At 43.7% G+C, this 19991-nt stretch overlaps 1 protein-coding gene across 3 annotated transcripts in view; it reads left to right on the top strand.

Annotated features, from left to right (window-relative positions):
- Nucleotides 1–675: 675 nt before the first annotated feature.
- Chrnb3 (cholinergic receptor nicotinic beta 3 subunit) overlaps nt 676–19991 on the top strand; it is a 42379-nt gene continuing 23063 nt past the window's right edge. The window contains exons 1-2 of one of the 3 annotated variants that reach the window (NM_133597.2): nt 676–870; nt 15936–16108. In NM_133597.2, coding sequence (NP_598281.1) covers nt 822–870; nt 15936–16108 — 222 coding nt within the window. In that variant the 5' untranslated portion in view covers nt 676–821. Of the gene's footprint in view, nt 871–13252; nt 13378–15935; nt 16109–19991 lie in introns of those variants that run through there. The other 2 variants (XM_039094179.2, XM_039094178.2) reach the window with 2 other exon arrangements.

Below are 19991 nucleotides of genomic sequence, written 5' to 3'. Positions count from 1 at the left end.
TGTAAAATCAAATTCATCTGGTGCCTGGATGCTACCCCATAATCTGTCACACCAACTTTACTGGCTCCAACTTTACACTTGCTCACTGATTAGATCTGTGCCGGCCAAAGCCTCTTCATGCTGCCCCCACCCTCCTGCCCCATGTGTATACAGAAGAAAAGGAAGACAGTCCATGGACCATGAAGAAGGTAAAACAGGGAAAATAATGTTTCAGCCTCTTGAGAGATATCCCTCCCACCATGTCTGCTGCAGCCAGGACGAGGGGGACCAGCAGGTTCAAAGGAACAGAGAGATAGTCTCATGTCCACATGCACGAATGCTATCAGACACAGGTGGTGGTGGCTGGACCCCATCCTCGCTTGTACATTCCTGGTCCAAACCGAGAAAGGACTAGCAGGCAGGGTTCCACTTGTCTCCACGGCAGACGCTGTGAAACACAGGTCTCCTCATTCCACAGATCTACAGACACAAGAAAACACCACAGTGGTGTTTCAAAAATCACAGAGCCTCACCCTTCTCTCCCGTCCTATCTCTCTCTGTAAGACGGTGAATTAATAAGCTAAGTCAGGAGTTAGGACCCAGAGAGATGCTTTTAGCCTCACAAGACCTGACAGCTCACTGAGCATCAGGAAAGTGCACTTTAAGAAACCCACACCGACAACGGGAGGTGACTTGTGACTATTTTCATCAGGCAGCTGGTCACGGTCCCCTTGGGTTTCATCAGGCTTTGAACCACTCACATTTTGTTTTTTTAAACCCTGATCCTTTCCAGTGGAAACACTCTGCGCTTGAAAGGAAAATGTCTCTCTGAAGCAGACGTCATGACAGGCTTCCTAAGGGTCTTCTTGGTTCTCAGTGCCACTCTCTCAGGTAAGATCACCTTAAACTAAACTGCGGGTGTCAGGTTCCTCAAAGGAGAGAAAACAAACCTGTGGGTCACGGTACTAGTGTCAAAGCCAGACGTTGATCCCTTCAAGGTAACGTTTAACATGTACCTCAGATGGAGAACTCCACGAGATCTCTATAAACGGATTGCTAAAGAAGCCAGCGCTTTTGAGTACGGTTTAAGGCTTGCTCATTTCCTCATGCTGCTCTTTGGAGTCACTGTGCATCATGAACTGGATGGACATAAAAGAGTTTGGAAATGTTACTGTGTGCATTGCAGGTTGCTCCCAGGATTATTAAAGTGCTCAGCAGAAATTTACTACGTGGATATTTCATATCACGTCAACCAACAATTGCCGGGTCTCTGGGTAGATATTTAATTTTCTACAATGTATCCCGTGGACCTGTTAATAATGTAATACATTTTTGTAAACTAGGAAGTTTTGTTTATTTCAATATCATAATAAAATGTCTGTGCAATGTCTTGCAAGTCATAAAAATGATTATCCACGTTTGGATGTTTAGAATACATCTGACTTTTTTCTTTGCCTTAATTTATTACTATGTTTCTTTTATTGTGAAAGAATTGGTTCCTACAGTGCACTTCCCAAGGATAACCTCAGTGGTTAGCAAATATAATACCAAATGTCTGTTTGCTATGTGACCAATGGAAAAAGGGATTGTTGATGAGAAAAGAGAATTAATAGATGATAAAAACACAAAGGGAGGGGTCAGGCAACGAGGATGGCACTCCTGAAGGTTTAGTGGACAGTGGTCACTTACACACCAGTTTTCTGGGATTTGGAATAATTTGTTACAAAACTTAGAAACAAAGAGGTTTTGTCAGGAAGCTAAGAGCAAGATCTTGAGAAGTGTTGTTCCATTAGTAATTTGTCTTTATTTCTCAGTGGTATTCTTTTTTTCCAAAACATTTGATTGTTACAACTTTTAGACTGAGAGCTGAACTTGTAGAACCAAATCCTACACTTAAACGTCATAGGCTGTGAGATCTGCATGAACACTGCCTTACATACCTTCAGAAGTCGCCTTCTACCATGTCCATGCTCCAAAGCAGGAAGAGTAACATCTGAGTACAGGGGACACCAAGCTCGTTCCAAACAGCACCAGCTCTGTTCTCCGAAAAGTCTTAAGTATAGCCTCGCAGTCATAATGATAGTCAACTTTTGGCTGTTTGGCATATGATGAGTGTTCATCCATCTGACTTCTTTTGCCTTAATTTATGAAGACATTCCTTTTACTCTGAAAGAATTGGTTCTTACAAAGCACTTCCCAAGGATAGCCCCTCCCTCAGTGGTTAGCAAAGATAATTAGCATTAACTCTAGGTTCACGGCTGCTGTGTCCTCTGTGCACAGTAAATAAATAGTCCATCGGAAAATTGAAAGTGCAAGAGAACCTGGGACTTTTTCTCCAGTGTGGAGGCTGCAACGGTGTGGACCTGTATTCTCTGTGTGTATGTTTCTCAGAGAGCATGATGATAATCTAATAACCTGGGACCAACCTCGCTCTGAAACCTTGGGAGCTGGTGCGAATTTTGGATGGACCTCTCCTTCCTTATGTTTCTGCATCTTACTATTCAATGTAACAATATTTAATTACACAGGTTTATTTTTCAGACAAAACTGGATACCCTTTCGTTCCTTTTTGTACTTTTGGGTTTGGTAGCTAAGAACATTGCGTATTGCTGTGAGACAGCTCTTGTGTTCATTTTTCACATCTGCGTGCTTGTGTATGTTCCCAAAGAAAAGGAACCCTGGCTGATTTGCCTTCCCGGCCCCCTTCCTATGGGACGATGTCTGTTTATTCACTTAATGAATATTTATTAGGCATCCTCTATACCCTGGGAATACTCCCAGGGTGTGCAGCAGCATGGGAGAATAGAGAAAAGTCATTCTAATAAACTCCCAAGCTTGGAAGAATCCATCAAATATTTACTGTTTGTTTTCACTCCGAGTACCAGATGCACACGCTAGCAGAAGCGACTGCCATTCCTGTGGCATTAATAATAGAAAGAGAAACCAAAATACAGCAAAAAAAAAAAAAGTCAAAAGCATTGCGTCTCTCCACCACTGTTGTTGAAACTATTCAACTATTAAAACTTTTTCAATCATTTCTTTTCTCTCATAGTCTAGGGTCACCAAAGATGCTATCTTTAGCAATATCTGTAACAAACCTTGGGAAGTTTCATTGGTTTTCTTGTCAGTTATTCCTCCAAATGAGTGAGTTTGTCAGACTCTGAGAAAAGGAAGACTGGTATGGAAACGGGAAGAGAGGAAGGGGCTGTGGTGGTCTGAGACCAGGAAAATTCGTCAGGAATAAAGAACCTAGAAGGGAGAGCCTTGGTTCCAGAGGAAGAATTCTGCCTGGAGCTGGCACTGGGCACCAGTGGAGGGCTGTGCCCAAGGAGTGACACATTAAGCGTTCTCTTTTATAGTTCCTAAACTAAACCCAAAAGGTCTCAACTAGTGTGCCATACTTTGGGGCTACTGCAGGATGCCAAGTCTCCTGTAAGCACAGGAGGACCCAGACAGTCACCTGCCTCACCCTTACCTGGCACAGGCTTTGCTTAAGATGGAGATTGAATCAGGACCAGATATCAAGCCTCTAACTCTGGGCCTGGTACGCACTGTTATTCAGCATAGATCTGCCAGATTCTTGTTTTAATGAGGGAGGAACTTGGCGAGGGTCTTGGCATTCTGAGCCAAGAGAAGGACATTCCAGGCCCCAAATTCCTTGTGTGGAAAAAAGCAGCAGGAGGCATAGAAAGAAGCCTCTGACTTTAACCATGTGTTCTCTGGCTCTGTTTGTCCTTTTTTTTTCTGGTCCTCTACTTGAGAATTTACCTGTCTGGCTGTAGAGAAAGTATTTATTTTTTTTCCAGGAAAACCCAGAGTGTAAGTAGAGAGACTGAGAAAGCCCTGTCAGGTGGCTGCTGCAAGGCACACATTTAATAGATGCTCGAGAGATCGTTTCAAAGCCACGAGATAAGGGGGGGAGAATAAGGATTTCATTTAAAGAAGGAACATTTCCTTCCTGTAAAATATTCTTTGTCTACCTCCAAGGAGAATGATTGCAGACTGATAACCTCCACTAGAGAATCTCTGGGCAAAGTGATGAAGCCCGAAGGCCAGACATCAGCTACAGAAAGGGAACTCCTGAGCAGATTGTGGAGCACCAGGGTGGAGTGCTCTCCTGGGATCACACTGATATCATTTGTGCCTTAGTTTTAGAATCTCAGACTCTTCCAAGTGCTGGGCCGCACTAGACACCAGGCTTGTCGAGCATGTGGCGAAGTACATGCAGTGGGCAATTTGTGAGTGTAAAATGTTTATTTTATCTTGCAGTTGGATTTTCTAGTCTATGATCAACTGATCTTCTTTAGGGACTGAGCCAGCCCATCGTGGCAGGAGGGGAGACTTGTGGGGGGGGGGCTGCTTATCTCATGAGCCCGAGTACGAAAAGAAGAGGATTCCAGTATCTTATAATCCCCTCAAATGTACCCTTCAGGACTGTAAAGATCTTCCCCATTCTACTTCTTAAAGGTTGGGGTACATCTCAAGAGCCACCACCCAGCACATGGGTCTTGGGACCACTGAAGATCCAGACCACAGCAAACAGTAAAGCACTCTGGAAACTGCATGGTGTCACCAAACATCATCAAAGACATCGATACTAATGAACACATGTTCCTAGAATCAGGCCGTTGAGACCACTTTTACCACACACACACACACACACACACACACACACACACACACACACTTCATATACCTATATCTAATCTATACCCATATCTAATCTATATCTATATTAGGGGATAACAGTGAAGACAAATCACCCACCACCTTTCAACCCTCACATAATCATGGGCATGCAGGATGGTCCGACTTTGCAGTCTGAAGATCACCAGCTACTGTTTATTTCCAGCCTAGAGCTAGGCAAATCGCTCCTCTCTCGGTATCACAGCCTCTTCAGCTGACAACACAGGGAGGATTAGCATGGAGAGCCTTTTCAGCGCGTTCTGCCTTCTCTATAATTTCCCCCTTACCACTGTTCTTCACTGACACTGAAGATGGGGAATGCAGGCTTCCTAGAGATTCCAAACCTGCCTCTCCTAACATCTCAGAGCATCTTCTGGCCATGCCAGCGGGCAATGGAGTGCCTCTTAGAGTGTTGGTTTTATACGATCAATGTAAAGGATGAATCAGCTCGCAAGACAGAACCAATTCATTCCTGAACTCTTGATTACCTGTAGTTTTCTGTACCTCAGGGAGCCAGGGCCTCTGCCTCGTCTGTCATAGATCGTGACCACTGCTAATTCATTTGTTCACTCATCACCCGTCATCAAATATTTATCAAGGATATAGTTTGAAAGAATATGCCCACTGTCATTAATATTTTATTTTAAAAGGACAGATCGTTAACTCGTCTGGGCTCATCTCCTGATCATGCCATAGTTTCTAAGGCATGAATTTATTTTATTTTATTTTATTTATTTAAAGCTTGTTTGCTTCAGTGAATTTTGCTTTGGTCAAAGCAGACTTGTCCCTGTCAGTTCCAGCTTGCCACAATGCAGTAAACACCACAAGTTGGTGATTTAAGCAATAGGCAACCATTCCTCCAAGTCCTGAGGCCTGAAGTTCATGCTCAGGGTCCAGCATTCCTGGTGAGAGCTCCCTTCTTGGATGGCAGGTATTTCTCCTGGATCCTCACACAGCCCCTTCCTCTGGTCCCTCTCCTTAGGGGCTGAGTCTTCAAACATACTCACCTAGGGCTTGGGGGCGTCTACATATAAATTTGGGCCACACAAACATTTAGTCTGCTCTAAGCAGTATGGGTTTATGTGCTACGGGAGCCCCACCTTTTGGATTGGTCAGACAGTTTGAAATGTGTTTTCTTTCACGGGGGAGCAGAATCACATATTACTCTTGGAACCGGGTGAAAAGCAAGACCCGGATAAGCTTAGACACAAGCACAAGCTCCCTTATTTCCCTTCAAAAGAACTGTACAAAGTATTTGTACAGTTTTCTGGATGGGCCTGAAAATTCAACGACAAGGGCGTTGTTTGTCCTTAGCAAGACCTACGTCATAAATATTCTCACATAAATATTCTCTGGGCCCAGGGCTGTTTGAGCTAAGAAACCTATGAAGAGAGAGAGAGAGAGAGAGAGAGAGAGAGAGAGAGAGAGAGAGAGAGAGAGAGAGAGAGAGAGAGGTGTGTGTACACATGCACATGCACAGACAGATACAGGACGTTACTCTGTAGTTATTGACATCACTCGAGTGTCTCAATTGACCATTTGAGACAACATTGGTGCTAACTGGGTTAAACTAGAATAGAGAGGCTCTAGGCAGTTCAGCCTGTGACCCAGTAGCTTAGTCAGGTGGTGCCAGTGAGACAGAGAGGGAGACCGACCTCTCCCTGGCGCACCGGGCAGGTGTTTTTCATAGTTACAGGACTGTTTAACACTAACGCTAACAGTATTGATTATATGCTTTTCATCTGACTACAGTAAGCAATACTTCTGATGTCACTCTTGTAAAGAAGCAAAGATGATGAAGGACTGGACTGAGAGATGGTCCAGTGGCTAAGAGTACTTACTCCTCTGCAGAGGACCCCAGTTGAATCCCCAGCACCCACATAGTGGCTCACAAGCATCTGTAACTGCAGTTCTAGGGGATCAGAAGTTGTCTTCTGAATTCCGTGGGCACCAGGCTTTCAAGTACTGCATATACGCATGCGCTGGAAACGCATGCACGCACGCACGCACGTACACATAGGAGAAAAGATAAATCTGAAAAAGTAAAAACTAAAAAAGATGCTAGAAGACGGGGCAATTTGTCTCTTTAATTGGTAGCAGTGGGAGTTCCCCTTGCTGCCCCAGATATCTCGAACCAAGGCGCTGTCAGTCAAATGTTAGCCATGTTGGTATTATCTCTGAGGGCAGATGCAAGGGGTGGGGCCAACTCTTCCATGCTCCTGTCCCTAGGGCTGGCGGCCCTGCACCTTCGCCACTAGGGCCAGCTCGACTGTGTTGCCTAAGTAAGATGTGGTTCACTCTTGAAGCCAGTGAGGGCCAGGAGTGCTGTAGTTAGCAAGGGGCAAGGCCAGCTCTCTTGCACTGCTTGGGCCAGGTCTGTGCAGCCCTCAGACGTCAGTATGACCCCGGGTGGCAGCCTAGACCACATAGCCTTTGATGGTAACACGGGCCAAGGACGTCAATGCAGACTCTCATGCTGCAGGACCCAGACATGACCTTCAGCAGCAACAAAGGCTAGGGCATCACCATAGTCTTGGGTGGCAGCACAGGCCACACACACGGGGGTCTTTCACCACTCCTGCATTTCCAGTTCTGCCTCTCTTCACAGTGCCCAAACCATTCTGCTGCTCTTTCTCCCATTTCTCTACCACATAGTGTCGACTGGGCCTCTGGGTGTCTTCTGCCCCACCCTTGCCACATTGGCTCTTAACACTTTTTCTTTCTTCCACAGGGTTTCCTGAGCCCAGAGGGGAAGGATTTGATGGAGACATCCTATTTAGGGTTGAGTTTAGGTCTTTTATTAGTTGCCCATCTACTGCAGGAGGAAGCCTCTCTGATGATGGTTGAGCAAGGCGCTGATCTATGAGTATAGCAGAATGTCACCAGGAGGCATTTTATTGCTACATTAGCAGAATAATAGTATTTGGTTTTACTCTAGGCCACCGGGCTCTCATGTTCTTGCTCATGCAGGCAGTGCTGGGTATGGATTCCATCCTATGAAGAGAGCCTTAATTCGAATCTGATATTGGTTTGGGCTACCATTGCACTAGCTTGTCTTGCAAACAGGTCACCATGGCTGATGGAGGATTTGTAAGCTGGGTTGGTATTGCTGTTTCTCCTTTGGTACCCTGCTGAGTACTTTCCGGTACCAAGCAATGCCGTCTTTGTGGAATGTTCAGATCGATGAGAGTGTAGCGTTCTTCACTGTCTCCTCTGTTTAGTTTTGATTCAAAGTCTATTTTATCAGGTATTAAAGCGCCCACACTTTATGTGTCTGTGGCTGTGTGGCTGTGTGTGTGTGTCATCCTCTTTTTGTTTGCTTGTCTGAGATTTGTCATTCCTTGTGTTTCCTTGGGTCTGATTACATTCTTGAGGTTGGAGTTTTCCTTCTAGCACCTTCTGTGGGGCTGGATTTGCATATACATATTGCTTAATTTTGGTTTTTATCTTGGAATGTTTATTTTCTCCATTTGTTGCGATCGCAAGTTTTGCTGGTTATAGTAGCCCGGCCTGGCGTCTATGGCCTCTTAGAATCTGTAGCACATCTATCCAGCCCCTTATGACCATCGGAGTCTGCTGAGAGGTCACATGTAATTCTAATAGTTCTGCCTGTATATGCTAGTCGGCCTTTTCCTCTTGCAGCGTTTAATATTCTTTCTTTGTCCCGCATGTCTTAGTGTTGTTTTTTTTGTGTGCCAAGGGGACTTTCTTTTCGGGTCCAGTCTACTTGTTATCCTGTGTGCTTTGTGTACCTAGGCATCTTCTTTAGGTGAGAGAAATTTTCTCGCATGATTTTTTTGTTGAAAATATTTTTTGTGCCTTGGACCTGGGTTTCTTCTCCTTCCTTTATTCCTGTCATTCTTTTTTTTTATTTTATTATTAATGGTTTTTATTGGATATTTATTTATTTACATTTCAAATGTTATCCCCTTTTCTGGTTCCTCCCTCTCCCATGCTCCCTCCCTCTTCTTCTATGAGGATGCTCTCCCTCCCTCCCATCCACCTACTCCCACCTCAACACCCTGGCATTCCCCTACACTGGGGAAACGAGTCACAGGACCATGGACTTCTCTCCTATTGGTGCCAGACAGTGCCATCCTCTGTTACTTATGCAGCTGGAGCCATGGGTCCCTCCATGTGTACTCTTTGGTTGGTGGTTTAGTCCCTGGGAGCTCTTGGGGGTCTGGTTGGTTGATACTGTTCTTCCCATGGGATTTCAAATCCCTTCAGCTTATGAAATTCTTAGGCAAATGGATGGAGCTAGAAAATATTCCTATTATTCCTAAATTTGTTCTTTTCATAGTGTTTCAGATTCCCTGGATATTTTTGTCTTTTTATTCCACTTAGCTTTGTTTTTGACCGAGGTATCTGTTTCTTCTGTCTTGTCTTTAGTGCATGAGCTTCTCTGTTCCTTCTCTTGCATTCTGTTGCTAAGCTTCTTGTTGTAGTTCCTAAGTGTTTCAATTCCAGATTTCCTTATTTAAAAAAAATTGATTTTATTTATACTCTCAGGATTTGAATAGTTTTATTCATTTCCCTCCACTGCTTGTGTTTGTATTTTCATAGATTTCTTTAAGGCATTTATTAATTTCCCCTTTAAGGACCTCTATCATATAGATGAAGGTTATTTGAAGGTCATTGTCTCGAGCTTCAGCTATGGTGTATTCTCACGGCCTGCTATGGTAGGGTGGCTGATCTCTAGTGGAGACATACTATCCTGGCTATAACAGATTGGGTTTTTATGTTGATATCTATACATCTGGGGTTAGGACGATTATAATTCTAGGTCTTATGTCCGTTGGGTGGTTTTCTTGTTCCTTGCTTTCTGTTGCCCTCTCTCATTCTTAGGAGGGTGTGGTGGCTGTATGTTGCTTGGTAGGAAATTCTTCTGGGATCCTGCTAGGTATAGCCACTGGGGGTTACAGGTAGACTGTGTTTCTAGGCATTCAGAGCTGTACTTAGAAAGGGGATGGGCTAGAAGAGGGGTACTGAGGGAGTCCACAAGAAGGTAGAAAGCAGGGTATTCTATGAGTGTCAGCTTAGTCCCTGGGGATAGGGATAGAGAATGAGAAGCCACAACAGGATATCTGCTACAGAGGTGGGGATGAGTCTGAGGAATGGGCTATGGAGGAAGGTAGGGAGAAGGAAGATCTGACACTTGCTTCCTTGGCTTACTTGCTTCTCTGGTTGGCATGACCTTGGAGTTCAGGGAATGCCTGTTGGAGTTGGGTGCTGGGACAATGGAATGAGTCAGGGGGAAGGCTGGAGGAGAAGAAGATGTGTGGTCTGCTTGAGATGGGGCAGGGGAGAATGGAAAGGTACAGTATGTGTCTACTACAGAGCTGGTTGGGTCTGGGGGATTGGATCTGGGGGGAGAAGGGAGAGGGGAAGATCTGTTCCTTATCTGGTTTTCAATGCTTACTTCAGGGTAGTAGGCAGGCAACAGTCTAGAGAGACAGAGCAACAGCAGGACTCAAGGATCCAGAGTCTGTGCCGTGGTGGCAAGGGGTTGGAGTGGGTTGAGGAGATGCTGGGAAGCCATCAGGGTGAGGTCTGTTTTGAACTTGGGGTGAGAGGAGGAGGAGGTGAGCAAATACCTTTTCCAACAAGAGGCTCCAGGGAGTCTCCATCTTCCCTCCACTGACATTTCCAGGAAGCTTTTAGGTTCCTTAACCTACTGCTGCCCTGCTTCCCTGCTCTCTCTGCTTATTAATAACAGCCAAAGCACTAAAGTTCCAGGAGGGTGAGCTTTAAATGAATAAATGCAACTGTAAGGCCATACTTCTGGCTGTTTCTCACATCAATGCTTTCACTTTAATGTATTTTGTATTCCTACGGATGCATTCTTGAGTGGGAGAGAAAGGGTGAGGAACAGCTTCAGCTACAGTCCATCTTCTGCTATTGTCTAACCCTGACTAATACACCATCTTTTTAAGGTTCTCGACAGCATAACCATAAGGCCATAAATACCTACATGGTCCTTTGTAGAACTAGTTTATTGCCCTACTTGGCCTTGAATGTGGAATCATAAGGTGATATATGTGCCCTCTGGCCCTATGACTGCTGCGTTAATTAGGCAGTGTGAACTTGTGGACATCAAGTATAGAGAGTTAAAGTGGCCCCAGGAAGAAACGGTATGGATGGAAAAGTAGAAAATTATATATAATTCATAAATAAATAATATTAGAAGGAGATTACATGATGTTATGGAATTGCTAGGATGAAGAAATGAAAATTAGAGAATTAAAAGATGATGTAGAAGCATCTAAAATGTTAATAATCTGTTTTTCTAGCTGTTTGAAGAGTTGGAAATCATAATGCCTGGAAATAATAGAGAGCTGTTTTACTTACATAAATTCAAAACTTAGTAAGAAATTATTTTAATTATAGTAATCTGTTATCTTTCTGCTTTTACATTAAAATAGTTACTGACGACTGCTAAATGCCATACCCAGAAACACAAGAACTGTGCCCCACTACCTGTGAAGAATAGGTTGGGTTCACCTTTAAGGAAATGTGCTTATATTCTGGGTTTAGTTCTGCTCTAAGGAAATGGGGATTGAGATTATTGATCGGCGACTCAGAATTTATGTAAATTTAATAAAATTTCATAATTATTAACAATTATGAAAGCCTTGATGATGTAGCTTTAGTGAATAAAAGACTAGGTTCAGTGTCTCTCTGATCCTTAATCTGAAGAATGATTGAGTTGAAGAATAAAGAATATTGAGAAATATCAGGGAACAGAGTGAATACCTTAACTAACAGCTTGAATCTAAAAAGAAAGGTAATTTTTATTTATTGTTGACAGATTCATACATTATATAAAGTATTTTGGTCTTATACTCCCACACATGACGTCCTTTGTTCCCCTCCCACTCCCTCTTGCAGCTCTGTCTTGCCAGCAGGACCCACACCCACCTTCATGTCTTTTTTTCCTACTAATCCTCTGAGTTTAATTAGGGTTGCTTGCATTGCACGGATGTTGGGTTATTACATCACATGGTGTTGGATCATGGACAACTTCTCAGTGGCTACACTCTTGAAGAAAAACGTCTCTCCCACTCCCTAGCTGGCATTAACTCAACGAGGGACAGGGTCTGGTGAGGCTCTTCCCCACGCATATTGGAAGGCATTTTAAAAGGATGAATAACATTTAATATCATATTTTCTCTTTCTCTCCTTGTATGACAGATTTTGAAAAAAGTATCAAATTATAGCCACAGAGTGTCTTCTTGGTATATATATTGATAGAAAGCACAGTCCTTGTATTTTACCCATTAATATTAACACTTATAAACTATTAATTAAGACATCTAAGAACACTTTAAAGGTTTGAAACTGTAAATCTTTTCCCAAGAGAAAATCGCAAGGTCTTCCTTTTCTTCAGCCTTTTTAAAAATTTAAAATGTATTTAAAACATGATGACATCATTCTCCTTCTTCCTCCTATGACTGCCATGTTGTTACACACACACACACCACACACACACACACATTCATACACACACACTCATACACACACACTCATACACACACACTCATACACACACACTCATACACACACACTCATACACACACTCATACACACACTCACTTATACACACACACTCATACACACACTCATACACACACACACACACACACACGAAGGTGGATTGATGAGGGACAATACAGATGTCCCATTCAGGGCCAAGCACTCACCAGTTATTCTCAGTACTTTGTACTGTCATGATTCTCTGCATTGACATCTTCTGATCACTGCACAAAAATGTCTCTGATGAAGACAAGGAGTAGCAGTAAAACATGAACGTAAACATAATTACATAGAAGGCTGTAGAGGTTTGGTCTTACCGTAGTGCTAAGTGGAAGCCTCCAAGACCTGGAGTCTGCACGTATATCCAAGGGTGGGGTTTAGGATTCCCAGGCTTGAGAGAAGGTTTGAGAGAAGCCACCATGGGTTAGGCAAGTCATGAAAACATGGTCCTGAGAGATGACCAATTGGAGCTAAGACAGGCCCAGATGAAACACTAAGTAATAACTTGGGTTATCGATAGGAAAGTAGATTCTAATAGCATAGACGGTAGGTATCTGCCCAGCTCTTGTTTAAAGCTTATTGTAAATATAAGGTTGTGTGTATCTTTTATCTGGGAACTAAATGGTCAAAGGCAGGGTACAAACCTGGGGTTGGGATTAAATTATACAACAGAAGGCGGTCTGCTAACATGTCTATTTAGCAAAACTCAGTTGTAGGTTCTGGGCTAAGACCCGTGGAGAGCTAATTAAACTCTGCTTACATCTTTTAACTGCCTTTCTGGTCCAAAGTTCCAAAGTCTACCTCATTCCTCAAAAACAAAACAAAACAACACACAAAAAAGTCACCCACCCACCCAACCACAACCACAACAGCAATAGCCTACTTTCTGTTATGAGCTTCTCTATTAGTTGCTTTCCTAATGCTGTGATAAAACACTGCGGAGACCAAGGCAACTTAGAGAAGAGAGAGTTTTGTTGGGCTTACGGTTTCAGAGGGGTAAGAGTCCACCATCGTCACAGTAGGGAAGTCTGGTGACAGGTGTGGTGAGAGCAGCAGCAGAGAGCGTACATTTCCCCCACACCTCCCACCCCTCTCCCTCTCCCACCCTCCCCACCCTCCTCCCACCCTCCCCTCCACCTCAACCAGGAAGCGGAGAACAAACAGGAAATGGCAGAGGTATTTGAACTCTCAAAGTCTCCCCGCAGTGACCACAAAGTTCCTCCATAGACCTGATCTCCTAATCTTCCCAAACTAGGCCACCGACTGGGAGCCAAGTATAGTTTCAAACACCCGGAACAGATAGGGAACATCTCAATCAAACACCATAACCGTGTAATTGTGGTCGGCAACGAATCCCAATGGCAATAGCCTGCGCTGTTTTGAGGCTGTCCAAGTTTGTTTATTCTATAACACGAGCGGAAGTTACATGCGGAGGAAAGGGTTTATTTCATTTTACAGGGTCATCATCCAACACGGAGGGAAGTCAGGACTGGAATGCAAGGCAGGAACCTGGAGGCAGGCACACGCCACTGCGGAAATACTGCTTACTGGCTTGTTTTCCACGGCTTGCTCATCCTGCTTTGTATATAAGCCAGGACCACCTGCCCAGAGGTGGCATCACCCACAGGGGGCTGAACCTCCCTTTATCAATCATTAATATAAAAACATGCCCTGGCAACATTGCCTCTAGGCCCTTCTGTTAGAGGCATTTTCTCAGTTGAAGTTTCCTCTTCTCAGACGACAATTGGTTTTATATCAAGTTGACAAAAAACTAACCATCCACAGGCTTGACCAATGACTCATAGGGGGATATCACACTCCTGGCAGTAAGATTTTTATGTCATAACTCGTGGCTTTTGAGAGAAGCATTATCCATGTAAGGAAACTTTATTCAAACTCCTTTAAAAGAGAACAAAGCCACAAGGCCTTTCATACTTTGTCCCTTACCCTCTCCTCTTTCCCATCCCCCTGCCTCATCCCTACTTAAGATTTCCACCCCCTCTGCCTGAAGATACCTTCTCCCTTGTCTCATTGGGCCTTTCTACTTTGCTCATCTTTGTAGGAAGTCCAAAGTCAATCCTCCGACTTAAACATTTGAAGTTAGAATCCATCTATGAGGGAGAGAACATGTTGTGTTTGCCTTTCTTGACATGGTTTACCTCATATTTTTCCAGTTTCATCCATTTTTGTTTTGCATTTCATAATTTAATTTTTTTTACAGCCAAGAAACATTCCAGTATGGACCACATTTTCACCACCCACTCATCAATCAATGGACATCTAGGCAGATTGCATTTTCTTGCTATGGTGAATAAAGCAGCAATGAACAGGGTACCTCTTTAGTAGGACAGAGCTCTTCGGGTGAATGTCCAGAGTGCATGGAGGGGGAGCATATAGTCATCCTATTTTTAGTCTTTTGAGAAACTTCTGTCCTGATTTGCACGGTCAACCCGTCTATCCTGAAGTCAACCCATCTTTCCGAGCCTCAGCCTGCCCTGAGAGCAGTTATGTGTACACTGTGAATTACTTCTGTTAGGGAACTGCCTATGGAGACCTCATGTATCCAAAGGGATGGCATCCTCTTCTCTACTTCCAACTGACAGCCTCTAGATTTGGTTAGTCAACTTGGAGTGAGCATTTTGCCTGTGATCGTTGGTCATTGTGTGTACCTCTGTGGCATCAGAGGTCTTCTTGGGTAAAGAAAATCCTACAGATTTAGATCTTATAGGCTATCACAGGATATTGGACATTCACAGAGAAGCTCAACATGGTAATTAATGATCTCATTGCTTTAGACTTGCCAGCACAGGCTTGAGTAAAGAAGCCTTCTTTATATTAGAGCACATTTTTACGTTGGTACTCCAACGGAGGCTCCAGTTTTAAGTCAGGATCATTTCAGGGGCTTACATACCGAGGAGCTCATAAGAACTCTTCCTAAGAACTGACCAGGGAAGGACTTCTAATAGAAGTCATCATTGGGAAGAAGTCAAGAAAACAGACGGAGAAATATAGTGGGTGCCCAGTAATGATATGACCCTTTCCCTGGTTCCTTTATCCCATGTGTGAGAAATGAGTGTCTGGTGTGGGGTCAGGCCCTGTTGTGAATGTGGATCATTGTTACTCTAATGGATGCTGACTGTGTGTGTCAACTTGAAGTCTGAGGGGAAGTAATAAGAACATGTAAATATTCATACAATAGACATATTATAAAACTATGCATGTACAACACACCACATATGAAGGTGATAGATACGTACATACAATAATATACACACATTAAGATGATTGCACATACATATGTGCATTTATATAACATATATACCAGGACAACATGCATATACAATATACATACAATGAAAGCTTATACATACATACACACATACACTCAAGTGAGAAGGTAAAGGACAAATCCACGGAGCCATGAGGGCGCTAGTGTGTGGGCAATGCACATTTCTATAAGAAGGTGGCACTTGTGGTGAGACCTGAAGTGGGGGATAAGGTGGGAGGCTACAGGTGACACTTCAGAGACCTATGTGTGCTCACAGTGACGAAAAGTCTCTGGAAAATCATAGATGCTGGTTTTGCCAGTGTGGTACAGGAAAGGAGGGTGCAGGTAAAGAGTGGGGTTCAGAGCACCTTGCCTCAGAGCCTCTGCTGAGTCGGCCCATGGGAAACTGAGGAAGGCTTCGGGTGCAGGATGCTGAACTGACCCTTCTGCTGCTCTTTTAATTCAGGTTCCTGGGTGACTCTTACGGCCACTGCAGGACTCAGCTCAGTGGCTGAACACGAAGACGCACTCCTCAGACATTTGTTCCAAGGTTACCAGAAATGGGTCCGCCCTGTGTTGAATTCCAGTGACATCATAAAAGTGTATTTTGGATTAAAAATATCCCAGCTTGTGGATGTGGTGAGTAGTCCTCAGCCCTGCATTCCAAAGAACGCACAAGTGTCAACGGATGTGACTCCAGACGTTTGTCTCTCCCTGACACTGACAATGACATTTTATAAATAGACTGTGTTGAATGGAAATCTGCCCCAAGGAGCCAGGGACATGTTCGGAGGAAGGAACAGGATGTCATTCTATGCTGTCATCTTAGGACTCTTGGGCAGGGGGTGGAGAGGGGAGTTAGAACAGACTGGACCCTGGTAGAACGCAGGGGAGAAGGGAGGTGCAGGGTGACAGGTGAGATCCCAGCTCCTTGCTGCCTATGCGCTGGGCTGTCAGGGTTTCTGTACCTCTAGGCCAGTGGTTCCCAATGCTGCAACCCTTTATAATAGAGTTCCTCATGTGGTAGTGATCCCTAACAATAAAATTATTTTCATTGCTCCTTCATAACTGTAATTTTGCTACTGTTAGGAATAGTAATGCAAACATCTGTGTTTCCTGCCGGCCTTATCTGGCCCCTATGAAACAGGGCTTTGTCCCCTAAAGGGGTCGCGACCCACAGGTTGAGAACCACCAGACCTAGCAGAAGCGGAGGTGATGGCAGTGCCCCGTTAGGGTCACGTGCTCGCTAGGGGTCTCCGGACTTTTTCTGAACTCACCTACACGTTTGTCTCTCTGCTCACTTACCCCTTAGGCTCCAATGTCTGCTGTGTTTCTGTTTGGAGGAACCTATAGGCTTAAATTGCTCAAATGTAGGAATTCATTCTACTGTGGTCCCGAAGCCATAGAATACTTCTCCCACGTGACTCAAGCCTCTGTCCCGCCTCTTTGCTCTCGAGGCTGTCTAAATAACCCAGGATTCTTTCTGGAAAATTATACATGGTTTGTCTTAAATCCAGCTTCAGCTTCCTGTTTTGTACCAATCGAAAGTCTTCTGAGTTGGTCAGTTGCTGAAAGTTTCCTCATAATGAGTTATCGCTTGATTTGATATGCAGAGTGCTTTAAGGTCACATACTATTGACTTGTTCTTAAGTTCGGAATCTTTGAATCTTTTGGGTTTTGAATGCCACCAAAAATAAGACTCGGGATTCTTCCTAATAAAAATCCAATCAATCAATCAATAAAATGGAAACCCTTCACTTTCACCCTTTTTATTATTTTTATTTATTTATTTATTATTTATTATTTTTTATTTTTTATTTTTTCTTTTTTTCTTTTTTCTTTTTTTATTAACTTGAGTGTTTCTTATTTACATTTCGAGTGTTATTCCCTTTCCCGGTTTCCAGGCAAACATCCCCCTAATCCCTCCCCCTCCCCTTCTTTATGGGTGTTCCCCTCCCCACCCTCCCCCCATTACTGCCCTCCCCCCAACAATCACATTCACTGGGGGTTCAGTCTTAGCAGGACCAAGGGCTTCCCCTTCCACTGGTGATCTTACTAGAATATTCATTGCTACCTATGAGGTCAGAGTCCAGGGTCAGTCCATGTATAGTCTTTAGGTAGTGGCTTAGTCCCTGGAAGCTCTGGTTGATTGGCATTGTTGTTCATAAGGGGTATCGAGCTCCTTCAAGCTCTTCGAGTTCTTTCTCTGATTCCTTCAACAGGGGTCCCGTTCTCAGTTCAGTGGTTTGCTGCTGGCATTCGCCCCTGTATTTGCTGTATTCTGGCTGTGTCTCTCAGGAGCGATATACATCCGGCTCCTGTCGGCCTGCACTTCTTTGCTGCATTCATCTTGTCTAATTGGATGGCTGTATATGTATGGGCCACATGTGGGGCAGGCTCTGAATGGTGTTCCTTCTGTGTCTGTTTTAATCTTTGCCTCTCTATTCCCTGCCAAGGGTATTCTTGTTCCCCTTTTAAAGAAGGAGTGAAGCATTCACATTTTGATCATCTGTCTTGAGTTTCATTTGTTCTAGGCATCTAGGGTAATTCAAGCATTTGGGCTAATAGCCACTTATCAGTGAGTGCATACCATGTATGTCTTTCTGTGTTTGGGTTAGCTCACTCAGGATGATATTTTCCAGTTCCCACCATTTGCCTACGAATTTCATAAAGTCGTTGTTTTTGATAGCTGAGTAATATTCCATTGTGTAGATGTACCACATTTTCTGTATCCATTCCTCTGTTGAAGGGCATCTGGGTTCTTTCCAGCTTCTGTCTATTATAAATAAGGCTGCAATGAACATAGTGGAGCACGTGTCTTTGTTATATGTTGGGGCATCTTTTGGGTATATGCCCAAGAGAGGTATAGCTGGATCCTCAGGCAGTTCAATGTCCCATTTTCTGAGGATCCTCCAGACTGATTTCCAGAATGGTTGTACCAGTCTGCAATCCCACCAACAATGAAAGAGTGTTCCTCTTTCTCCACATCCTCGCCAGCATCTGTTGTCCCCTGAGTTTTTGATCTTAGCCATTCTCACTGGTGTGAGGTGAAATCTCAGGGTTGTTTTGATTTGCATTTCCCTTATGACTAAAGATGTTGAACATTTCTTTAGGTGTTTCTCCGCCATTCGGCATTCCTCAGCTGTGAATTCTTTGTTTAGCTCTGAGCCCCATTTTTTAATAGGGTTATTTGTTTCCCTGCGGTCTAACTTCTTGAGTTCTTTGTATATTTTGGATATAAGGCCTCTATCTGTTGTAGGATTGGTAAAGATCTTTTCCCAATCTGTTGGTTGCCGTTTTGTCCTAACCACAGTGTCCTTTGCCTTACAGAAGCTTTGCAGTTTTATGAGATCCCATTTGTCGATTCTTGATCTTAGAGCGTAAGCCATTGGTGTTTTGTTCAGGAAATTTTTTCCAGTGCCCATGTGTTCCAGATGCTTCCCTAGTTTTTCTTCTATTAGTTTGAGTGTGTCTGGTTTGATGTGGAGGTCCTTGATCCACTTGGACTTAAGCTTTGTACAGGGTGATAAGCATGGATCGATCTGCATTCTTCTACATGTTGACCTCCAGTTGAACCAGCACCATTTGCTGAAAATGCTATCTTTTTTCCATTGGATGGTTTTGGCTCCTTTGTCAAAAATCAAGTGACCATAGGTGTGTGGGTTCATTTCTGGGTCTTCAATTCTGTTCCATTTGTCTATCTGTCTGTCTCTGTACCAATACCATGCAGTTTTTATCACTATTGCTCTGTAATACTGCTTGAGTTCAGGGATAGTGATTCCCCCTGAAGTCCTTTTATTGTTGAGGATAGCTTTAGCTATCCTGGGTTTTTTGTTATTCCAGATGAATTTGCAAATTGTTCTGTCTAACTCTTTGAAGAATTGGATTGGTATTTTGATGGGGATTGCATTGAATCTGTAGATCGCTTTTAGTAAAATGGCCATTTTTACTATATTAATCCTGCCAATCCATGAGCATGGGAGATCTTTCCATCTTCTGAGGTCTTCTTCAATTTCCTTCTTCAGTGTCTTGAAGTTCTTATTGTACAGATCTTTTACTTGCTTTGTTAAAGTCACACCGAGGTACTTTATATTATTTGGGTCTATTATGAAGGGTGTCGTTTTATTATTTTTTTAAATTAACTTGAGTATTTCTTTTTTTTTTTTTTTTTTGGTTCTCTTTTCTTCGGAGCTGGGGACCGAACGCAGGGCCTTGCGCTTCCTAGGCAAGCGCTCTACCACTGAGCTAAGTCCCCAACCCGGAGTATTTCTTATTTACATTTCGAATGTTGTTCCCTTTCCCGGTTTCCAGGCCAACATCCCCCTAACCCCACCCCCTCCCCTTCTCTATGGGTGTTCCCCTCCCCATCCTCCCCCCATTACCACCCTCCCCCCAACAATCATGTTCACTGTGGGTTCAATCTTGGAGGGACCAAGGTCTTCCCCTTCCACTGGTGCTCTTACTAGGCTATTCATTGCTACCTATGAGGTTGGAGCCCAGGGTCAGTCCATGTATAGTCTTT

Source organism: Rattus norvegicus, chromosome 16, assembly GCF_036323735.1.
Source record: "Rattus norvegicus strain BN/NHsdMcwi chromosome 16, GRCr8, whole genome shotgun sequence".
Classification (NCBI taxonomy): domain Eukaryota; kingdom Metazoa; phylum Chordata; class Mammalia; order Rodentia; family Muridae; genus Rattus; species Rattus norvegicus.
This window is presented reverse-complemented; position numbering and strand designations above follow the sequence as displayed.